At 35.9% G+C, this 17,903-nt stretch overlaps 1 protein-coding gene across 1 annotated transcript in view; it reads right to left on the minus strand.

Moving 5' to 3' along the window:
• Positions 1-17,903, minus strand: part of ABCA12 (ATP-binding cassette, sub-family A (ABC1), member 12) — a 227,578-nt gene that overhangs the window by 99,537 nt on the left and 110,138 nt on the right. Inside the window, exons 9-14 of the mRNA XM_011967889.1 lie at positions 13,597-13,672; positions 9,236-9,354; positions 8,084-8,190; positions 2,005-2,261; positions 1,801-1,913; positions 159-283 (exon numbers count right to left, since the gene is read on the minus strand). Of these exons, the coding sequence (XP_011823279.1) occupies positions 159-283; positions 1,801-1,913; positions 2,005-2,261; positions 8,084-8,190; positions 9,236-9,354; positions 13,597-13,672 (797 nt within the window). The remainder of the gene's footprint in view (positions 1-158; positions 284-1,800; positions 1,914-2,004; positions 2,262-8,083; positions 8,191-9,235; positions 9,355-13,596; positions 13,673-17,903) is intronic.

Genomic DNA, 17,903 nt, shown 5'->3' on the forward strand with positions numbered 1-17,903 from the left:
AAAAAAAAGAATTAGGCCTCCAGGTTTATCACTTACATAGAAAATTCCCCAGCTTAGCATGCAGCTTCTCAGTGTTTAACTGGTAAGCGCTCAACAAATGCTAAATGCTATTTAAATTTCTAAGAACTGCATGTAAGTACAAACACATGACACCTCACCTCAGCTCTGTTATCGGGGATGGGAATGGCCAGCAACTTGTCAATACTCCTGTTGGACATTCCTGTTGTTCTCCTTAGATCTTCTTTCAGCTCTTCGACATTTTTAAACATTTCTATTAACTGACCTGCAAGAAGAAAAATGTAAAAAGAAAACACATGTTGGTTTGTCAGGTCACTCTTTTTAGTATGACTAACACAGAGAAACCTTCTAGACTAAAACATACATGCCTTCTCAGGGGCAGATGTCTCCCAGTTTTTGCAGACTTTTTGCATATTTAGGATCTATTTCTATCTGATTTAGATTTGTTCTTATTATGATATCATAAACCCAAGGTAACAGATTGCTCTGCGTTATAAATTTTCCTTAGGTATCTACAACTCAAGGTTGATTTAAGGAAAACATGCTTTCCTCACAGATTTTGATCACATAATGCACTAAGTAAATATCTCTCCATTTGATTTAAAATATCACACAGGTTCAATATGTTTTTTAATCTGGGATCACGTAATATTGTCAATTTGGACAAAGTTTGATAAATCCACACATAATGCCACACAGCATTTTTCTTTAACTACAGTCACACTACAATTATAAAGGGTTTTTACAATCATTATCTCACTTTTAAATACAATGTGTTTAACTTCAAACTCTTTTAGGGGAGTGATTATAATTCTTTCATTTCTGGGTCATTTATGGCACAATAAACAATATTTTGCTTTTAGCAGATTGTAATAATCATCCTGCAAATGCCTTTCCATTTCTTTTAAGAATCCTTCATGCAGGCCGGGCGCGGTGGCTCAAGCCTGTAATCCCAGCACTTTGGGAGGCCGAGACGGGCGGATCACAAGGTCAGGAGATCGAGACCATCCTGGCGAACACGGTGAAACCCCATCTCTACTAAAAAAATACAAAAAAAAAACTAGCCGGGCGAGTTGATGGGCGCCTGTAGTCCCAGCTGCTTGGGAGGCTGAGGGAGGAGAATGGCGTGAACCCAGGAGGCGGAGCTTGCAGTGAGCTGAGATCTGGCCACTGCTCCCCAGCCTGGGTGACAGAGTGAGACTCCATCTCAAAAAAAAAAAAAAAGAATCCTTCATGCAAATATACCTTTTTGAACCTAGTGCCATTCCAATTTTGTGGCTGCCCATTGTCCAAAATTCTGAATGCCTTTCCTTTCAGTATTGAGGAATTATGCAAAGAAAAAACATATTGCATGATACATCATGTTTGGAATACTAATAGAAAGTTCTGAATTGAGATTTCTGTAGACAGCAGTACATCCTTTTGGGTTTTTTCCATCAGATTATTTTCACAGAAGAAAGTAAATTTCATCATTGCCCTTGCAGCTGACTATCGGATGCACGTTAATATATCAGAGAAACAAAAGGTGAATGGTCTAACTAGTTAAACTTTTGAAGATCTTTTTGCTGTGAAATCAAATTTCCCTGTTTCATTCTCTGCTAGCTTTCTGTGTGTTTACTTTAGACAAGTAACCACATTTGAATGCTTCAGGTTTCTCATGTGTAAGGGCAGATAGCAAAGCGAGTTTGGTTGGGAACTTCAAAAAAAACCTTTCTTAAACTGCAGCGTGAGAATCACATGCATTCTAATAAGACAAGATTTAAAATGTGGATGGGGAAACACCTGGCTTTTCAGAAGCATCTGCACTGTTATTGACATGCAGCATCACTTCTACGATCGGTATTAACTGAGTGATATTTTCCATGTAATTCATTTGCAGTGCCTGTTCTAGAAACCTGAAACAAAACAGAAAAGAAGAAATTCAACTAGGTATATCAATATTTTGAAAGAGATTTCACCACTGAAGAAGACAATGGAAAAACTTACTGATCCATATTTAAATTAATTTTGCTTGGATCCCCAGTCAGCAAATCTCTCACTTTTTCAGATATGAGATTGTCATGGTACAGTAAGCTGGCTGCTATTTCGGTGCCCAGCTCTGCTGCTTCGAGGAGTTGCAGATCAAACTCACTGTCTTCACACAGGCTCCCAAAGCTCATATCAGAGAGCTGGCATGACTTCTCTATCAAACTGAAAGTTTCAGATTCACAAAGAAGTTCGGTCAAGTTTCGAAGTTGAGACAGCTTTCCAGAAAGGGAAAAGAGTGGGAAATAGATTAGTTACATTTTTCTACATATATAGTAGTGGACAATAAGTAACCACAATCGATTTCCTTTAAGAAAAACATTCTGCGTATGTATTTGGTTAGTTGGCATTTGGCGTTAGTTTTATTATGAAGTACTATTCTCTGTCATTTGAGTTTATTATTCCTGTAAGAACTTGATAAAACTTTTGGGCCTATTAGAACTGTCTTTCTCTGTGGAGTCACAGGTTTAAAAAAATGTAGTTTAGTTTTATCCAGCCTCACTCACAAATACTTTGACTAATTTTATATTTTGACTTATATTTTAAATCATATGTAAGGGCAGATAAAAAGCAGGTTTGTTTTGGAACTTCTAAAAAGCATTTCTTTGTCACACCCATTAAGATGGCTACTATTAAAAAAAAAAAAAACAGAAAATAACAAGTGTTAGAGAAGATGTGGAGAAATTATAACCCTTGTGCACTGTTGGTGGTAATGTACACACACACACACACACACACACACACAGAGTGGTATATTATTAAACCTTAAAAAGGAAACAAATTCTGACACAGACTGCAGCATGAATGAACCTTGAGTGTACTATGCTAAGTAAAATAGGCCAGTCTCAAGAAATGAAAGGTGAATGGTCTAATAATGTATGATTCCACTTGTATGACAAAGTACCTAGAGTAGTCAAATACACAGGGGTAGAAGCAAAATGTGGGTTGTTAAGGGCTGGGGAACTAGAGGATGAGGAGTTGTTTAGTGAATATGGAGTTTCAGTTTTACAAGATGAAATGAGTTCTGGAGATTAATTGCACAACAATGTAAATGTACTTAACACAACTGCACTGTATAGTTAAAAATGGTTAAGATAGTAAATGTTATGTTTATTTTACCACAATTCTTATTTTTATTTTTATTTTTTCAGACACGGTCTCACTCTGTCACCCAGGCTGGAGTACACTGGCATGATCACAGCTCACTACAACCTTGACCTCCAGGCTTAGGTGATCCTCCCACCTTAGCCTCTCGAATAAGTAGCTAAGACTACAGGCATATACCTGCACTCCTGGCTAATTTCTTGTATTTTTTTGTGGAAACAATGGAGTACATTGGCATGATCACGGCTCCCTGCAACCTCAACCTCCGTGCTCAGGTGATCCTCTCACCTTAGCCTCTCAAGTAAGCAGCTGGGACTATAGGCATATACCTGCACTCCTGGCTAATTTTTGGTAGAAATGGGGTTTCACCACGTTGCCCTGGCTATTCTCTCTCCCATGCTGAAGCCATCTGCTGGCCTCAGCCTCCCTGAGTGCTGGAATTACAGATGTGAGCCACTGTGGCCAGTCAACAATTTTTAAAGGTTAGCAAAAAATTTTAAAAGTCTTTCTTGAACTGCAGCATGAAGATCACATTCATTCTAATAAGATTGTATTTAAACTAAGAACAAGAAGATGCCTGATTTTTTGGAAGACTCTGCACCGCTATCGACCTTATCTTCTTCCCTCTTAGGTATTGTAGGATACTGGGTGCTTTTGTCTTTAAAAGGGCTTAAAAATCCCACACCCAGAGGAAAAAAAGGAAAATGAAAATCAAATGATTTCCTATCCTGTCAATGATATTCCTCTTACTATCAGTTCACTATGTTCTATGTGTTCTGAGGATATATTCCATGCCCTACAACCTGGGGAAAAAATAATGTATGCCTCTGGGAAAGCAAATTCTTTTGTGCTTGGAAGCTACCCTAGAGCTGTTTCTTTTAAGTAGGGAAATAAACTGGAACAAAATCCTAAGAAGCAAATATATGTGTCATTCATTGCAGCTCAGTTTCCAATCAGAAGTTACAGTTTGACCGAAATGAAGTGTTTTATGGTACCGGCAAATGTTTGGGAATATTTATTTCCATATTATCAAATAAGAAAGGCACAATGAGCAGTAATGAGCAGTTTATAACTACACGTAGGTTATAGCAATTAAATGTTGGTCATCTTAGATAGTAAATATCATTGGTCTATTTTCCATTGTACTTAATATTATGATTGACCTCTGAGTTCGAACTATTCAAAAATGGGTTTATATGTACAAAAATTCTACTTACTAGTGCTATCGCTATGAGAAATTTTCCATTCTGGAATAGACCCAATCACTGTACCACCTATAACTGCATTTGCCACTCTAGTCTTTCTTTTGATTTTCCAATTACTAGATATGATTAAACCTGTAATAAATGGAGTGAAGCTTCTATACTACATTCTCCAGTGACTTGTTTTTGGTAATTTATTAAATAAAAAGATAAATTCTGTTGGGCTAATATATTTGTTTAAATTGAGCTTTGAGGGTGTTGTACATTTGAATGGCTTTTACCCAGTAGAGACTGAAATGTGTTTTTTAATTGTAAGTTTGGTGTACATATGTGGGAAACCAGCAAAAGTCCATATAGTATAGTCGTGGCTTAGTGAGATAAAAGTTACAGAAGAGGAAATTGGAAATCTAGCCACACTGTGGCTAATAGACTTGGTTCTCTGAAATAAAAATATAATTCAGGGCCAATAATGTGGAATGCATTGAGAAGCATATCCACCAAGGAGAAACATTACTGTCTTTTCGTCTTTGTCATTACTTACTACTTTATTCTGAGAACAATACAGGCATTAAAGTTCTAGAAGCTTCACAGGTCATTAATAATCAACATAAATTCAGTGAATCAGAATTCTTTCTTCAAAAACGTGTGTCAACTTCAGATTGCAGACTGGCCAAAGCTTCATGTAGAGCCCTTCTCTCTTTTATCACGAGTAAAAGTTCAGGCTTAAAATAGAACAACAGATGACTAACGCCATTTCCAGCTGTGACTGAATTCTCCACTGCCTGATGCTTTTCAAATGTATCTGAATCAGAATCGTAAGTGACATGATGGTATTGACCTCACAATAGCATGTGCATAAAATGATAAAACAGCAATATTCCTGGGCTCTTGGTGGGTAAATAGAAAAATGAGTCTATTTTAAATTTTACAGGTTTTACATAAAAAATACTGTGTTGTTTGTATTTCTGCCCAATACAGGAACAGCCACTTTATGCATAGCTCCCTAATCAGGAAGTTATTCTTCCCCACAAAGCAACTGTAAAGAAAAAAGACAAAACAATGAAGGGAGGAGAAAACACAAAAGTTCAAGAGGAGCAGAATAGACAAGGAGAAAAAGCTAGGAAAAGTCATCAATGAATGACAGCATTCACCCCCATCTTAGGAATATCATGAATAAAGCATTAGATTGGGTGTGGCCTCACTGATGGTCACAATCATGATACTAATTATCAGAGTGAACGAAGCAGGGGAGTAAGAGCATCAGTAACTGTGAAACTGTGAAACTCTAGGAGTTTGTCTTCATTCTTTCAGTGATAGGTACTGAGTGTTTCCAATGTGTCATACTCTATGCCAGGTGCTGGGGATGCAATGGTAAAGGAAGAGACCTGGCAATATTCTTCATGGAGCTTGTGGTCTAGGATTGAATGGGTCCCGTCAATTTCAAATAACAGCCATGCTTGTCATAAATGACAATAGATTTTCTACTCCAAGGAAAAGAATGTAGTTTATTTCCACTTCTGTGGCTTCTATAACTTTTTCCATAATGTAACCCTCAAGGAGAGCATTATATTCAAATTGGGGATGATGTTTTCAATTATTTTTAGCCCCAGTCCCATCCCATTAGTATAAATGGTTGAGACTGGTGTTTCCATTCCCCTAGTGTATATTATGTGCTTCCTGGTGACTTTCTAAGTCAAGAACTACAGTAAGTAATTGCCCAGGGAACATGACTGCATTGTCAGTACTCTAACACCCTCACTTTTTCATACATGCATGAATCAAGCCTTAAGCTCCTATTATGTGGGGCTTTAGGGGTGTTGAAAGCATAATTTCATCAGCTTAAACTCTAGTGAGGAAAACAGACCTGACGTGCAACAAATTGTAATGCCAAGTAATGAGTTCCAAATGCCAGAAATCTCACTGTCATTGGAGATGTCATCTCATTAGAGATGTCTCTCTAAAATGCAAATTTCACCTTCTTCAAATACACAACTTTCATGATCAAATTCAAACTCCTTGACAAGGAAATCAGGATCTAGGCTCACCCTCACCTTGCAGCCCTCTTTTCTGCCTATCACATGGGCATCTTCTGTTCCAGCTGAACACATGACTGCAGATACCCTATACCTGTCTTTCAACTTCACACCTCTATCTTCTTAAACTCAGGACTCTGTGTCTAGAATGCACAACTAACCTAATTCTACACAGCCTTCAAAACTCAGAGAAAGCACTATTTTCTCTACAGAATTTCTTCTCTCCACCTCTGTCCCTTACAATCCATGTTAGATATCCCTCCTCCAAGCACAGAAGCCTCTATCCACCTATCACAGCCCTTACCTCACTGTATTACAATTGTCGATCTGCTTTTCCATCTCCTCCACTGGATTGACTATAAGTACTTTGGGGTTAGAGGGTATGTCTTACAAATAAATAGATTAGTATTATGGGAGTACATATAATTGATTAAAAAGTCAATGAATAAATATTATAGGAGCACAGAAGAAAAAGTCATTATCCTGGCAGAAAAATAACAAGAAAGGTGATACTCTAATATAGAAGAAGTGATGTTTAAACTTGTCCTTGAGGGGTGAGTAGGAATTTTCCAGATGAATGTACAACTCCCTTCTCATTTGCACAAACAAATTAAGATAATGCAAATTAAGTATATTAGAAATTTTGATGCATGTGGAAGACTAGGGCTAAAATGTAGGTAATGGTAACTAGCACATTTATTTGTAATATACATGGACATAATGTTCTGCATGCCTGCTTAATTATACCATGTTCACTATATAAGTCATCTTGCTTTCCCTGAATAAACCAGTTCTAATTTCACTTTATTCCTGACTACGTAAATCGAATTAAATAGCTATTCTTTCTAGGAAAACAGCTTTCAAATTTTAATAGGGTTATTTAAAAAATAAACTAAATTTCATGATAACCTGTATACTATATGCATGAGATGAAGAATAATAGACAAATAAGCATAAAGTGATTCCCACGTTAGAGTTATCAATTTTTTGGTTGCCTTTTCCCACATTCTCTAGTATCATAAATTTTAATATGACTTACTCATTTTAGTTTCTGATGACAACAATAAAAGTAGGGTGAACCACATTTTGAGATTTTTGTATGCTATGAAATCTAAAACATCAGCTTTCAAAATCTACTTTTACAGATTTTAAAACTTAGGACATCTCAAATTAGAAATCATATTATGAATCCTTTTTCAAGTCTCTTTCAAATTATGAAGTTTAATATGATAACTGTTATTAGCCATTCCCTTATGAATGCACATACTGTAATTAGGCTCTTTGGGGTCATTTCATGCAGAGATCTCCACGGATTAAAAACAAAACACCATTATATAATGTCAAACTCTTTAAGAACTTTTTTTTTAATTTATTATTTTTTTTATAGACAGGGTCTCACACTGTCACTTAGGCTGGAGTGCAGTGGTGACAACAGCTGATTACAGCCTCAAACTCCTGGTCTTAAGTGATTCTTCCCACCTCAGGCTCCTGAGTAGCTGGAATTACAGGCATGAGCCACTGCATCCAGCCATAAACTCTTTTGTCACCATTTTTCTAGAGTCCTAAGAAGGGCCATTATAAATCTAGAGTTAAAATAGGATCATTATTTACAAAGATCAGATTTAAAACTTAAAGTAAAAGTGTATCTTATCAAATATTATGGGAAGTGTTAAGGTTTATTTTTCTTCTTTCATGGCTTACTTTTGATTTTAGGACTTCAGGAACTGGAGGGATGTAATCCTCATAGGAACCATTTCGAAGAAAAGATTTTTTAAGTCGTATTGTGGACTGCAGGAGTCTTAGATTTTCTGTAAAGGAAGGGAGAAGAGTTACTTTATGCGAATTGCAAGGTCATTTAGGAAACCAATTTGAAAGACACCTCTATCCTGATTTATTACTAAATTTTTCCTAAGATAATAGCCTACTTCAATATAAATATAAGATGAGTGAAATTTTAACCTTTATTTGAACCATGGGGACAATAGAATTCATTATTTTAAAAATATTCTCTGCTTAGAGATAAAAATACTTCTAGCAAAGGTGCTACATAGTTTTGGCTCTTTGTGAACTGACTATGCTTTTATTCCTGACTTTTGGATATACTATATAATTGAAGTATATTGGAGAGAATAGGTTGTAGAATCACTGTGATATAAATATGCCTTTCCAACCTTGACTAATTCATACCTTGCAAACAAAGACCGGACTTAAACATTTGTTGTGCTATTTTGCTTGCCATTAACTCTCAGAAAACTATTTTTGGTGTAGGAAAAAAGAATGTATGTGTCCTAGAAAATGTGAGAAAATAGGTCTTTTCTCTGAAAAAAAGAGAAACATTTGATTAAATATAATCTTTGTGGTTGCCCATGTAGGCAGAAAATTGCAAATAAAGTATGTAAGGGTAGAAAATAAAAATAGTCTGCCACAAAAATGCCTTTGTTTATATAATTTACACCTGCTTTTAGGACTCTGTGTTATCATTCCTTGACATTTTTTAACAACTAAGATTATTAAGAGCATAAAAATGTCATGAAGGGTCATTTGAACCTCGAATGACTCTAGACACTTGGAAAATGTGTCCCAGTGGCCATTATCATATTATCCATTATATGGCCATTATATACTAAAATTTGTCCAGGTGGCCAGCTAGTGCTAGCAGCAGCAACAGAATAATATGATAATATGACTACACATTCCCTTTGTATATCAAATCACCAGACTGAAACCGATGCATATGGAAACTAAGATTTTACAAATTTTCTTTCCTGTGTAAGCAAATGCCTCAAAAACTCACTACTTTAGAACAGAGGCAGAAACCATGAGCAGCATTTTGACTGCTAAGAACAGTATTACCTGGTGAACCCCTGGCCAAACTGTCAGTCACATTTCTCACACATGCCAAGTAAGGAATATAAGGACTATTTGCTGATACATTTAAGAGGGCATCTTCAAAGTTTTCCAGAATTAGGAGCCTGCAGAATTAGAAAAGAATATAGAAATTAAATCATATGAAAATAAAGCAAAGACGTTTTGTTCAGATCATTTTGGTCCCTGGTTGTTTGGCATTGGTTGACTCGGACATTGAAATACTAGGCAGATGGATGTCTTCCCCCATCCAGTTTAACTGTATAAGGGCAGTACTACTCTGCATCCTCTGAGCACTTGCCTTTTCTATGTGTACTACCTTTATATTTAATTATTTTAATATTCCATCATACGTCATCTTAAGGCAATTTCTAGGCACACTTACATGAAAGAAAAAGGTCAATGGGTGAGGGTTGCCAGGTAAAATACTGGACTCCCAGTTAAAGTTGAATCATAGATAAACAATGAATAATCTTTTTGTGTATAAGTACATTCCATTAGTCCTGCAATTTTTTTCACTTTTCTTTTTATTTTCTAAATCTGGCCACCCCCTTCTGACTCTCCGATTCTTCTCTTGTCAATTGAAAGCCAGGGGACTAGATGATCTGCTAGGTCCTTTCCACCTATAAAATTGAATAACTAGATTTGAATTCATTAATTGTGAACTAATGGGATCCCAATGACCAATATAAGTTCCTTTTTTCTCCAATCAACCAATTTAGTGTTTCCAAATTAACCACTTTCTGGTTTCCTTTCAAAGTGATTGGCATGTGAGGATAGGGCCTAAGGATTTTTAAGGCCACATGAGTGAGTAAGACTATGTGAATGAGTATGTGCATATTATGTGTGCTCTGTCACTTCAACTGTGAGGCTGCACCTCTATTTATTTTGTAACTTCTTCCCTTAGTGTCTACTATTGAATTTTATGTAAAGATGGAATAAATGTCAATGGCTGATTTGGGGATCATCTGTTTAGAATCAAACTGTACAAAACACAAATTAACTAGTCCTACTGGATGTTCAACTTACATTTTATTAAAATACGAGTGGGAACAGATAATCTTGGCATAACTAGTAAATGCAGGAAAATGTTTTCATCAATATTAAAGAAGACTCAGGGTGTTTAAATGTGGGTTAACAACACTGGATCCTTAGGAACTTTAAAAGAAAAAAAAATGAATGGCAAGAAAACTCTCTAACTTGGCAATCAGAGCACAGCAAAGTGGTCAGAGGGCTGACTCATTTAAATACTATTCATAGTCTTTATGTATTTTTTAAAAGTGTCCATTTTCCAAGAGCTCATGCTTGTACATAGGCATTTCCTTGACTAGAGACTCTTGGTAATACTTTATTTGGTGGTCTCAGACCTTAGAGATTTCAGACAGTGAGCTTCATTATTTATCAAAGCCTCCTTATAGATAGTCAATGCCATTGATCAATACACAAATGAAGGACAGGAGAGTATATTCTTAGAGTAAGTTTTCTGTCCTAAGTAAAAGAAACTATCTATTAGGGAAATTTCTAAATTACATTATTACTGTTAAAAATGCAACAGGAGTGTGACAGGTGACAAAACTAACCCTGTTGTATAGGTTACCCATATAATATGAAGTCACGCCTACAGTCAAGTTTCATGGACTGTAGTCCACCTATGATATCAGTGAGTCAAGTCAAATCAAATCAAGCCAAGGTCTAATAATAACCAATATAGTTATAGCACTTGCTCAAAAAACCCTCAGCAGGTATTTTGGAATGACAGTTTCAGAATGTTGAGGGAAGTGGGAAGCAGTGTCAGAAAGAATATTCTAAAGATAAGCTGGAAGATGGGATTTGAGAATCCAAGACATCAAAGAAGAGACAAATGAAATTATGAGAATAATTGCAAATTGACTGCATCTATTTTGGGAAGAGGAGGGTAGAATAATCCATCTATTTTATTTGGCTATAGTGATAAGTAGAGGTTTCAAGATAAACATTTCTTCTCTGAACAACTTGAAAGAATGATCCATTTAGTTTTGTATCCCACTCCCTGTTCACCCCGACCCCATCCTCATCACAGAATATCTAGCATTTGTATTTCGTACATCATACACTTGAGTTAATATCTGTGGAAAGGACAAATACATGAGGAAAAGAAATGCCGGAAGCTGCAGAGATACTGGCCATTTATCTGAGAAGTGCCCAATGGGGCATCGCTGGATAAGCACATGTCAGGTCGTTCTCCTGCTTCAGTAAGGTGGTTCTCCCTTCCTCTCCTCACCTTTCCCCACACTTCCCAATATTGCCCTTCCTTCTTTTGTGTTTGTCTTTCTCTCTGTTATCATTGTTACACCATAGAGCTATTTCCACTTGGCGCACTGCTCAACAGCAAAATATTGGCCTTATCTACTAGATGGACCGGAACAAGGGATTTTCATGGTATATTGTCAAGCTTAAAATAGAGGACAGTTGGGCTAGAATTGACCTTGAAATATCATCTAAGCCATCCTCTTAGTTTCACAAAGAACATTTGATTACAAAAACTTTTGAGAATAGACTTAGTATACTCCAAAATAAGATCTCATATCTGTGTGTCACAGTTTTGACATAAATACCCAGTTATTCCCTTAAAACACTGGAGTAATCCTTTATACAAAATCCTACCTAATTCCCAAGAGTGCTTACAATAAAAGGTAAGTGTCTGGATGTGCACATTCATGTTCATAAGTACAAATGCAAAACAAAGATAATGACTTTAGAACAAAAATAATTAGGAGAAAGTAGAACTATGAGGGAAAAGTATTTTTGAAAATTTGCTTTAGAAAATTCTGAACCAAAATAACTTTTATCTTATACCAGTGTTGCCACTCTGTGATTATTTTAAAGCTGGAATGGAAAGGAATTCTGAAGATAAGAAATCCCTTAATTTCATCAATCACAACAAGGGCCATCTTAGAAGTATTGAATTCTTCCTAATAAACTGTCAGCTAGCTGTCAGCAACTAACTACATTTGCTGTGGAATTTGCAGGTCTGTGGCACTGACATTATCACTGCTATGGATGCCTCGAGGCTCTGATAAAAATACCTGGCTTCAGCAATAAGCATGCAGTTATCTCAGTTTAAAGGTATTTTGCTATTATTATTTTTGATGGCTATAGAGGGAATGTGTTTAAAAGACATGACCATTTGAAACATGGCAGCCTGGCTAGGATGAAATTACCTAAGGGCTTGGTTGCTCTGGGAGAAGCACCTGGGTCAGCCACCTTAAAGGATGAGAGAGATGGCAGCAGAAACAGGAGGTAGTTGTTTACACAAGGATTTTGGCCAGAATCTACTCTCAGAGTTGGAGAACTTCTCGTTAAATAATAGAAAGTTTGCAAACAACTAGGTACATTCTATTTTAGAAAAACAAAACATTGGTTAAACCTAAGTACTCCTGTTCGTTTTTATTTGTATAAATTTCCGTTAGCACAAAAACATATCCTTTGGGACTAAAATCAAAGAATTTCAATAGTATAATTTATAGGCTAAAGCAATCTTTACCTAACAGGCAGGCCATCTAGTCTCCACATTTGCCTTAAACTACAGGAATTTGCCTCAATTAACTACCATAAGCAACTGTTTGCATTTCTTACCATAATTATCACAGTTACTTCAGGATCTGCTTACATTAATGGTCTTTAGACACCATAGTTGCTGCTGTTATTTCCACTGCCTATTCCTGAGACTTTTATGCCAATAAAAGCCCCAAATTAAATAACCTACAAACAGTTTTGCCTAACTGAATACCACTGAAAGCAAACAAATTTTGCATTATCTTGTTTAAGCATAAAAAACATTTTTACTCTCTAGAAACCCAAAAAATAGTAATAAAAAAATCGAAGGCTGCTATGGTATGAATGAGTATGTTCTCTTGAAATTCATATGTTGAACTCCTAACCCCCAAGATGACGGTACTAGGAGGCTTGATTATAAGCTGCTCAGTTCATGGTACTTCGCTATAGCAGCCTGCACAGAGCAAGACAGATACTTATACACTGTTTGTAGTGAAAGAAAAGTGTTGGCAGCCCTCCAGCTAGATCATCCTCATAGGCATAAGGTAACCAATCCAGACATGACACATTAGATCTAGTTATGCAAGCTTGGAACTGAAAAAGAGATTTTTTGTGTGCAATGCTAAAGTATCATTAAATAATATCAAAAAATAAGTTTCAACTTTATTTGGACTATGCCCTTCCCTTTGCTTAGTCAATAGTTGGTTTTTCTATTCCATGCTTATGTACACTGATAAGAGAATCATGTTTAGAAATTGTTTTGATTGTTTATTCAGCCAAGTTATCTACCTATTTAGAAATAAACAAAGACTTACTGCGCAGCCAGACTGCTTGGAGATAATGTCTGTCCATCATCCTCACTCCACACATGTGTTATATTATCGGAGTCACCTAAAGTAATAATTTTGATACAGGTAAACATTTAACATGTTTGCTTAAAGATTTTTTTCCTCAGTGAAAACCATCCCAGGTCAAATTAATGAGGAGAAAATGCAGAAATCTGCAGAATCATTCTCCAAAGAATTGTATAAAAGACATCTATGCTCTTTTGTTGGAAATATTTGTGATATTTATAGGAAATAGATGCCTACTGATCAAAATAATCCCAATGGTCAAGCATATGCATTTCTAACAAGTTCTTTGTCTGTGCATAAAATCAGCCACTACATTATTTTATCCCAGGACCTGCATATGCAGATGACTGCTGAGTACTATAATGAAGATTGACTACCACGTGATTTGTTAATCAAATGAAGCCAATTTTAGTCTTATGGGTCACTGGATTTTTCTTTTTTTTTTTTTTTTGCCTTCAGTTGTCTAGAATGTAGCCTCAGGAAACATCTGCCATCACTAATCTGTATTTTCTATCTTTCAAAAAGCAGCCACTAATCTCAATTGAATGCAGCTGTGAATGCAAATTGACTGATGTTAACAGAACTGTTCTGAGAGTTCTCAAATAATATGAAGGTGCACAGTGTGGAAGGCAGTCACTAAGTTTGGTCTAATGGAAACCACATAGAAAGATCTAATTTAATGCCATGAGTTACCCCCAGAAGTTAAATAGGTCCCTGATTTAGCCTGCTGCATAAGGTTGTATCATAAAAGAATAAGTGTGCAACAGCATTCACATAAAAATTGAAAATGAAAATGTTTTAAATGGCCCCTGCATAAATAAAAACATCATAAATCCAATACTTTAATTCGGCTCCTTTAGGGAAATGGTATCACTTATTTCAGCCTTCTCTTCAGACTCTACTCATTCCTTATAAATAATCCAGTATGTTTCAATGCTGTCATTTTTAGCATTGGCCTAATCACTTTCAATGGGATATTTTATTACCAGCTTCAATAGTTCTTATATTGTCTCTAGTTAGTGCAACCTTCTGGTCCCGATTATTAATTTTATTTGAATTAGCATGTGTGTAAAAAAGACTATCCCAGAATTAAAAATCTCCTTGTCTGTCACCTGTATCAGTCATGTTAAGTCACTCTGCCCCTACTATCTGGCAGAGCAGCTGTCTCAGTTTTTCCTGTTCAGCAGAGTGGAGTTTTCCTGTGCTCTGCTCACGATGCAGCTGAATATTATTGCTCTAATAATAGTAATGCATCAGTGAGTTAAAGGACCAAGAATGAATGGGATGCCCAGAATAATAAACCTAATTAACAATAGTAATACCTATTATGCGTTGGCATCTATATAGAGAATAACTATAGATTTAAACACCTGTTGAGATTTATGCTTTTGCAATGGACAGGTATATAAAATTTTTTCTATGATCAAATTTTGCTCACTTTGAACTCCTATGTGATGCTGAGCAAGCTAAGTGGTATTTGTAATACTACGTGGTTATAGTTTCTCTTTTTCATCAAGTCAAATAAAATAAGTAACTAATAGAAAAGTAACTTTATATTATCAATGATAGATTTGACCCTGAAGTTAAATAAAGACTTTTCCCTCTGGTCACTAAGGACTACAAAGTATATTGGAAGAAATGCTATACTAAACAGGTCTTAATGAAATAGAAAATGTTACAGACCCTTAAAAACTGAGATTTTACTTCTTTTATATTTGGAAGATTAGGAATACTTAAAATTATATTCATAGACACAGAAATATGGTGCATAGATGACCTCTTTTTATCAGTAAGGAACCTCTTTTTATCAGTAAGGATTGCTTTCTATCCTAAATTACATCCTAAAAATGTAATTTTGTATAATGTACTATTTTGCAAAAGAACAAATTCCAATGAGTCACAAAGATAATCTCTGCTCCCAAAACTCAGTATTTATAAATGGACATACTATAGAGTGTATTAACTGTGTAGCAAGGATCCTCGCTGGAGCTGAGCTGATAATTAGATATCTTGAGATACGAAGTTAGGAGGCAACTTTCTTGCCAGGTGTTTATTAGCAACTCTCTATTTTCATGGTTGCCAAGGAGGCTCCTGAAGAAATCTTGAAGTGTGCTCATACTTCAGGGTGGATCAGAGATAAACATGGTGTGAGGAAAGTGGGTAGAAATCAGAGTGTGGAGAGGAATGGGGGAAGGCAGGGGAAAAAATGTAGCATATGGCTTCCCACAGAATGTTAAGTGTGAATGGAGAGCCAAGCTCCATCAGTGGCTGAAAGTGCAGGCCCTTCTGAGGTTAAGCCGGTACTTGCATGTCCCAGTGAGATACCTCAGAAGCAAGTATGTCCCAGAAGGTAAATGTTTAAGTGAGGCTGTTCATAAAAGAGCTCCTGGGGCCTAGCTTTGGAGATATACAGATCCAAGTTCTAATCTCAGTTTCGTCGTTTGCTGGATGAGTAACGTAAGACAAGCACCCAGCCTCCTTAAGCCTCTGTTTCTTTGTCTATAAAATGGGATAACTGTATCTCACAGAGTTATTTAGATGATAAAACAAATTTCAGATACTAAAGTACTGAACATTGATACAATAAATATTACCTATTATGTTCTTTACTTGAAAGAGTGATATGAAGCCTCCAAAGCTATCTTAACCATTATATTATAGATTAATCTGTGAAGATTAAGAATGAGGTGGCCTGGGTTACAGGGCAGGTATTTGTACTTGGACCAGAGACCCCAGTGCTGTTGAACTGCAGTCACTAGTTCTGCCTTCACTGACAAGTTTAAGTTCCGTGAAAGATTCCTAGAAATACTTCAGAGGGTTTTCAACGTCTACACAATTTCTGCTCAAATAGGTAGGGATTTGAAGTTAATAACTTTTAGGAATTGACATTAATACATCTGCATTGGTATTCTTGGCTTGATAAACTCACAGTGCAGGAAATTTAAAAACAAACAAAAGGTAAGTACATCAAATTTTATGAATAAAAATACATTTCCTTGGTGTATTTTCTTGTCTTCTTGACCATCCAATGACGTGTTTTAAGACTTGCCAAAATGATTAGCACAGTCATAGACATAAGACATGGTCACCGTTAAATACTGAAAACTGAATTACATCTTTCACCAGGAAACGTGTTCTGCTCCCTGCTTAATAAGAAATGCTGCTTACTTCTCCAGCTTTTGAAGCACAGGTGAGCTTTGTACTTAAAATTTTTTTAAATGTAACTTTATTACTTTACTTTATATTAATTATAAAGTGCGAGTCTGAAGATAAAAAGGAAAAGGTAGTAAGGAGAAACATTAAGTTCTTAAGCCTTTAAAATGCAAATAGGAAAAGAATACAGAGGAAATAATTATGTTTGTTAGCACATTGTCTGGTTTTCTAGCCTAAACGTTTTCTTAGAGTAATCCTGTTTTTCTAATGGACGTCAAGACCATCAAATTTAATAACGGTCAATCCTGCAAGCTAACCATCAATTCTGCAATTGTAGATATAAAAAATGCTCTAGACTAACAGAAAATGACATCCAAGAGTATTGTTGGACCCTCCAGTGAAAATTCTTCAAAGCCTTCACAGGCATGCTTTCTTTTTATATGAAAATTGATATTTCAAGACTATATAATAAACAATCAGCTTTTGACCTGATGATCTCAGGATGCTTATTTTGTAATCTAAAAGCAAAAGTCGACATATGTAAAAGCTGACAAACTCGCTGAGAAAACATAATTCTAAATTTATTCACCAGAGATAAATTGTTAACAAAACTTGGCAAGTAGGGATTTATTCCTTATATCTCCAAACCTTTGTCTATATGTGTCTGTGTGTATGTAGCTGTATGTCTCCATGTGAGTGTAGACAGTACTATTCTAGATGTGCCAAAGGGACATTCTGTGACTGACTACCAACATGTTATACCTTGTCTTACTGGACACAGGAGTATATTTATACTGATCTATTTGTGCTCTAATATCAAGATGGTTGAGGGGCATATTTTTGCAATGAAAGAACTCTAATTAAAAAATCAAAATTTGAAAATGAAGTTAAAAACACTGCAATTCACTTTAGGCATTTGTTTCAAATAGTAAGGTAGAAATCTATTTGTTGAGGCATATTCCCTGATTTTTTGTCTATACCAAGTATAAACATAGTTTTATAAGCTAACAGAGATCATTTTCACCTAAATAAAAACCCTAGAAAGTCACAGTTCCCTCTTCTTGGCCATTTCTCCCTTTCTCCACACTTCGATTAACTTGAGATCCAGATTTATT

The sequence above is a fragment of the Mandrillus leucophaeus genome, unplaced genomic scaffold, assembly GCF_000951045.1.
Source record: "Mandrillus leucophaeus isolate KB7577 unplaced genomic scaffold, Mleu.le_1.0 Scaffold815, whole genome shotgun sequence".
In the NCBI taxonomy this organism is placed as follows: Eukaryota; Metazoa; Chordata; class Mammalia; order Primates; family Cercopithecidae; genus Mandrillus; species Mandrillus leucophaeus.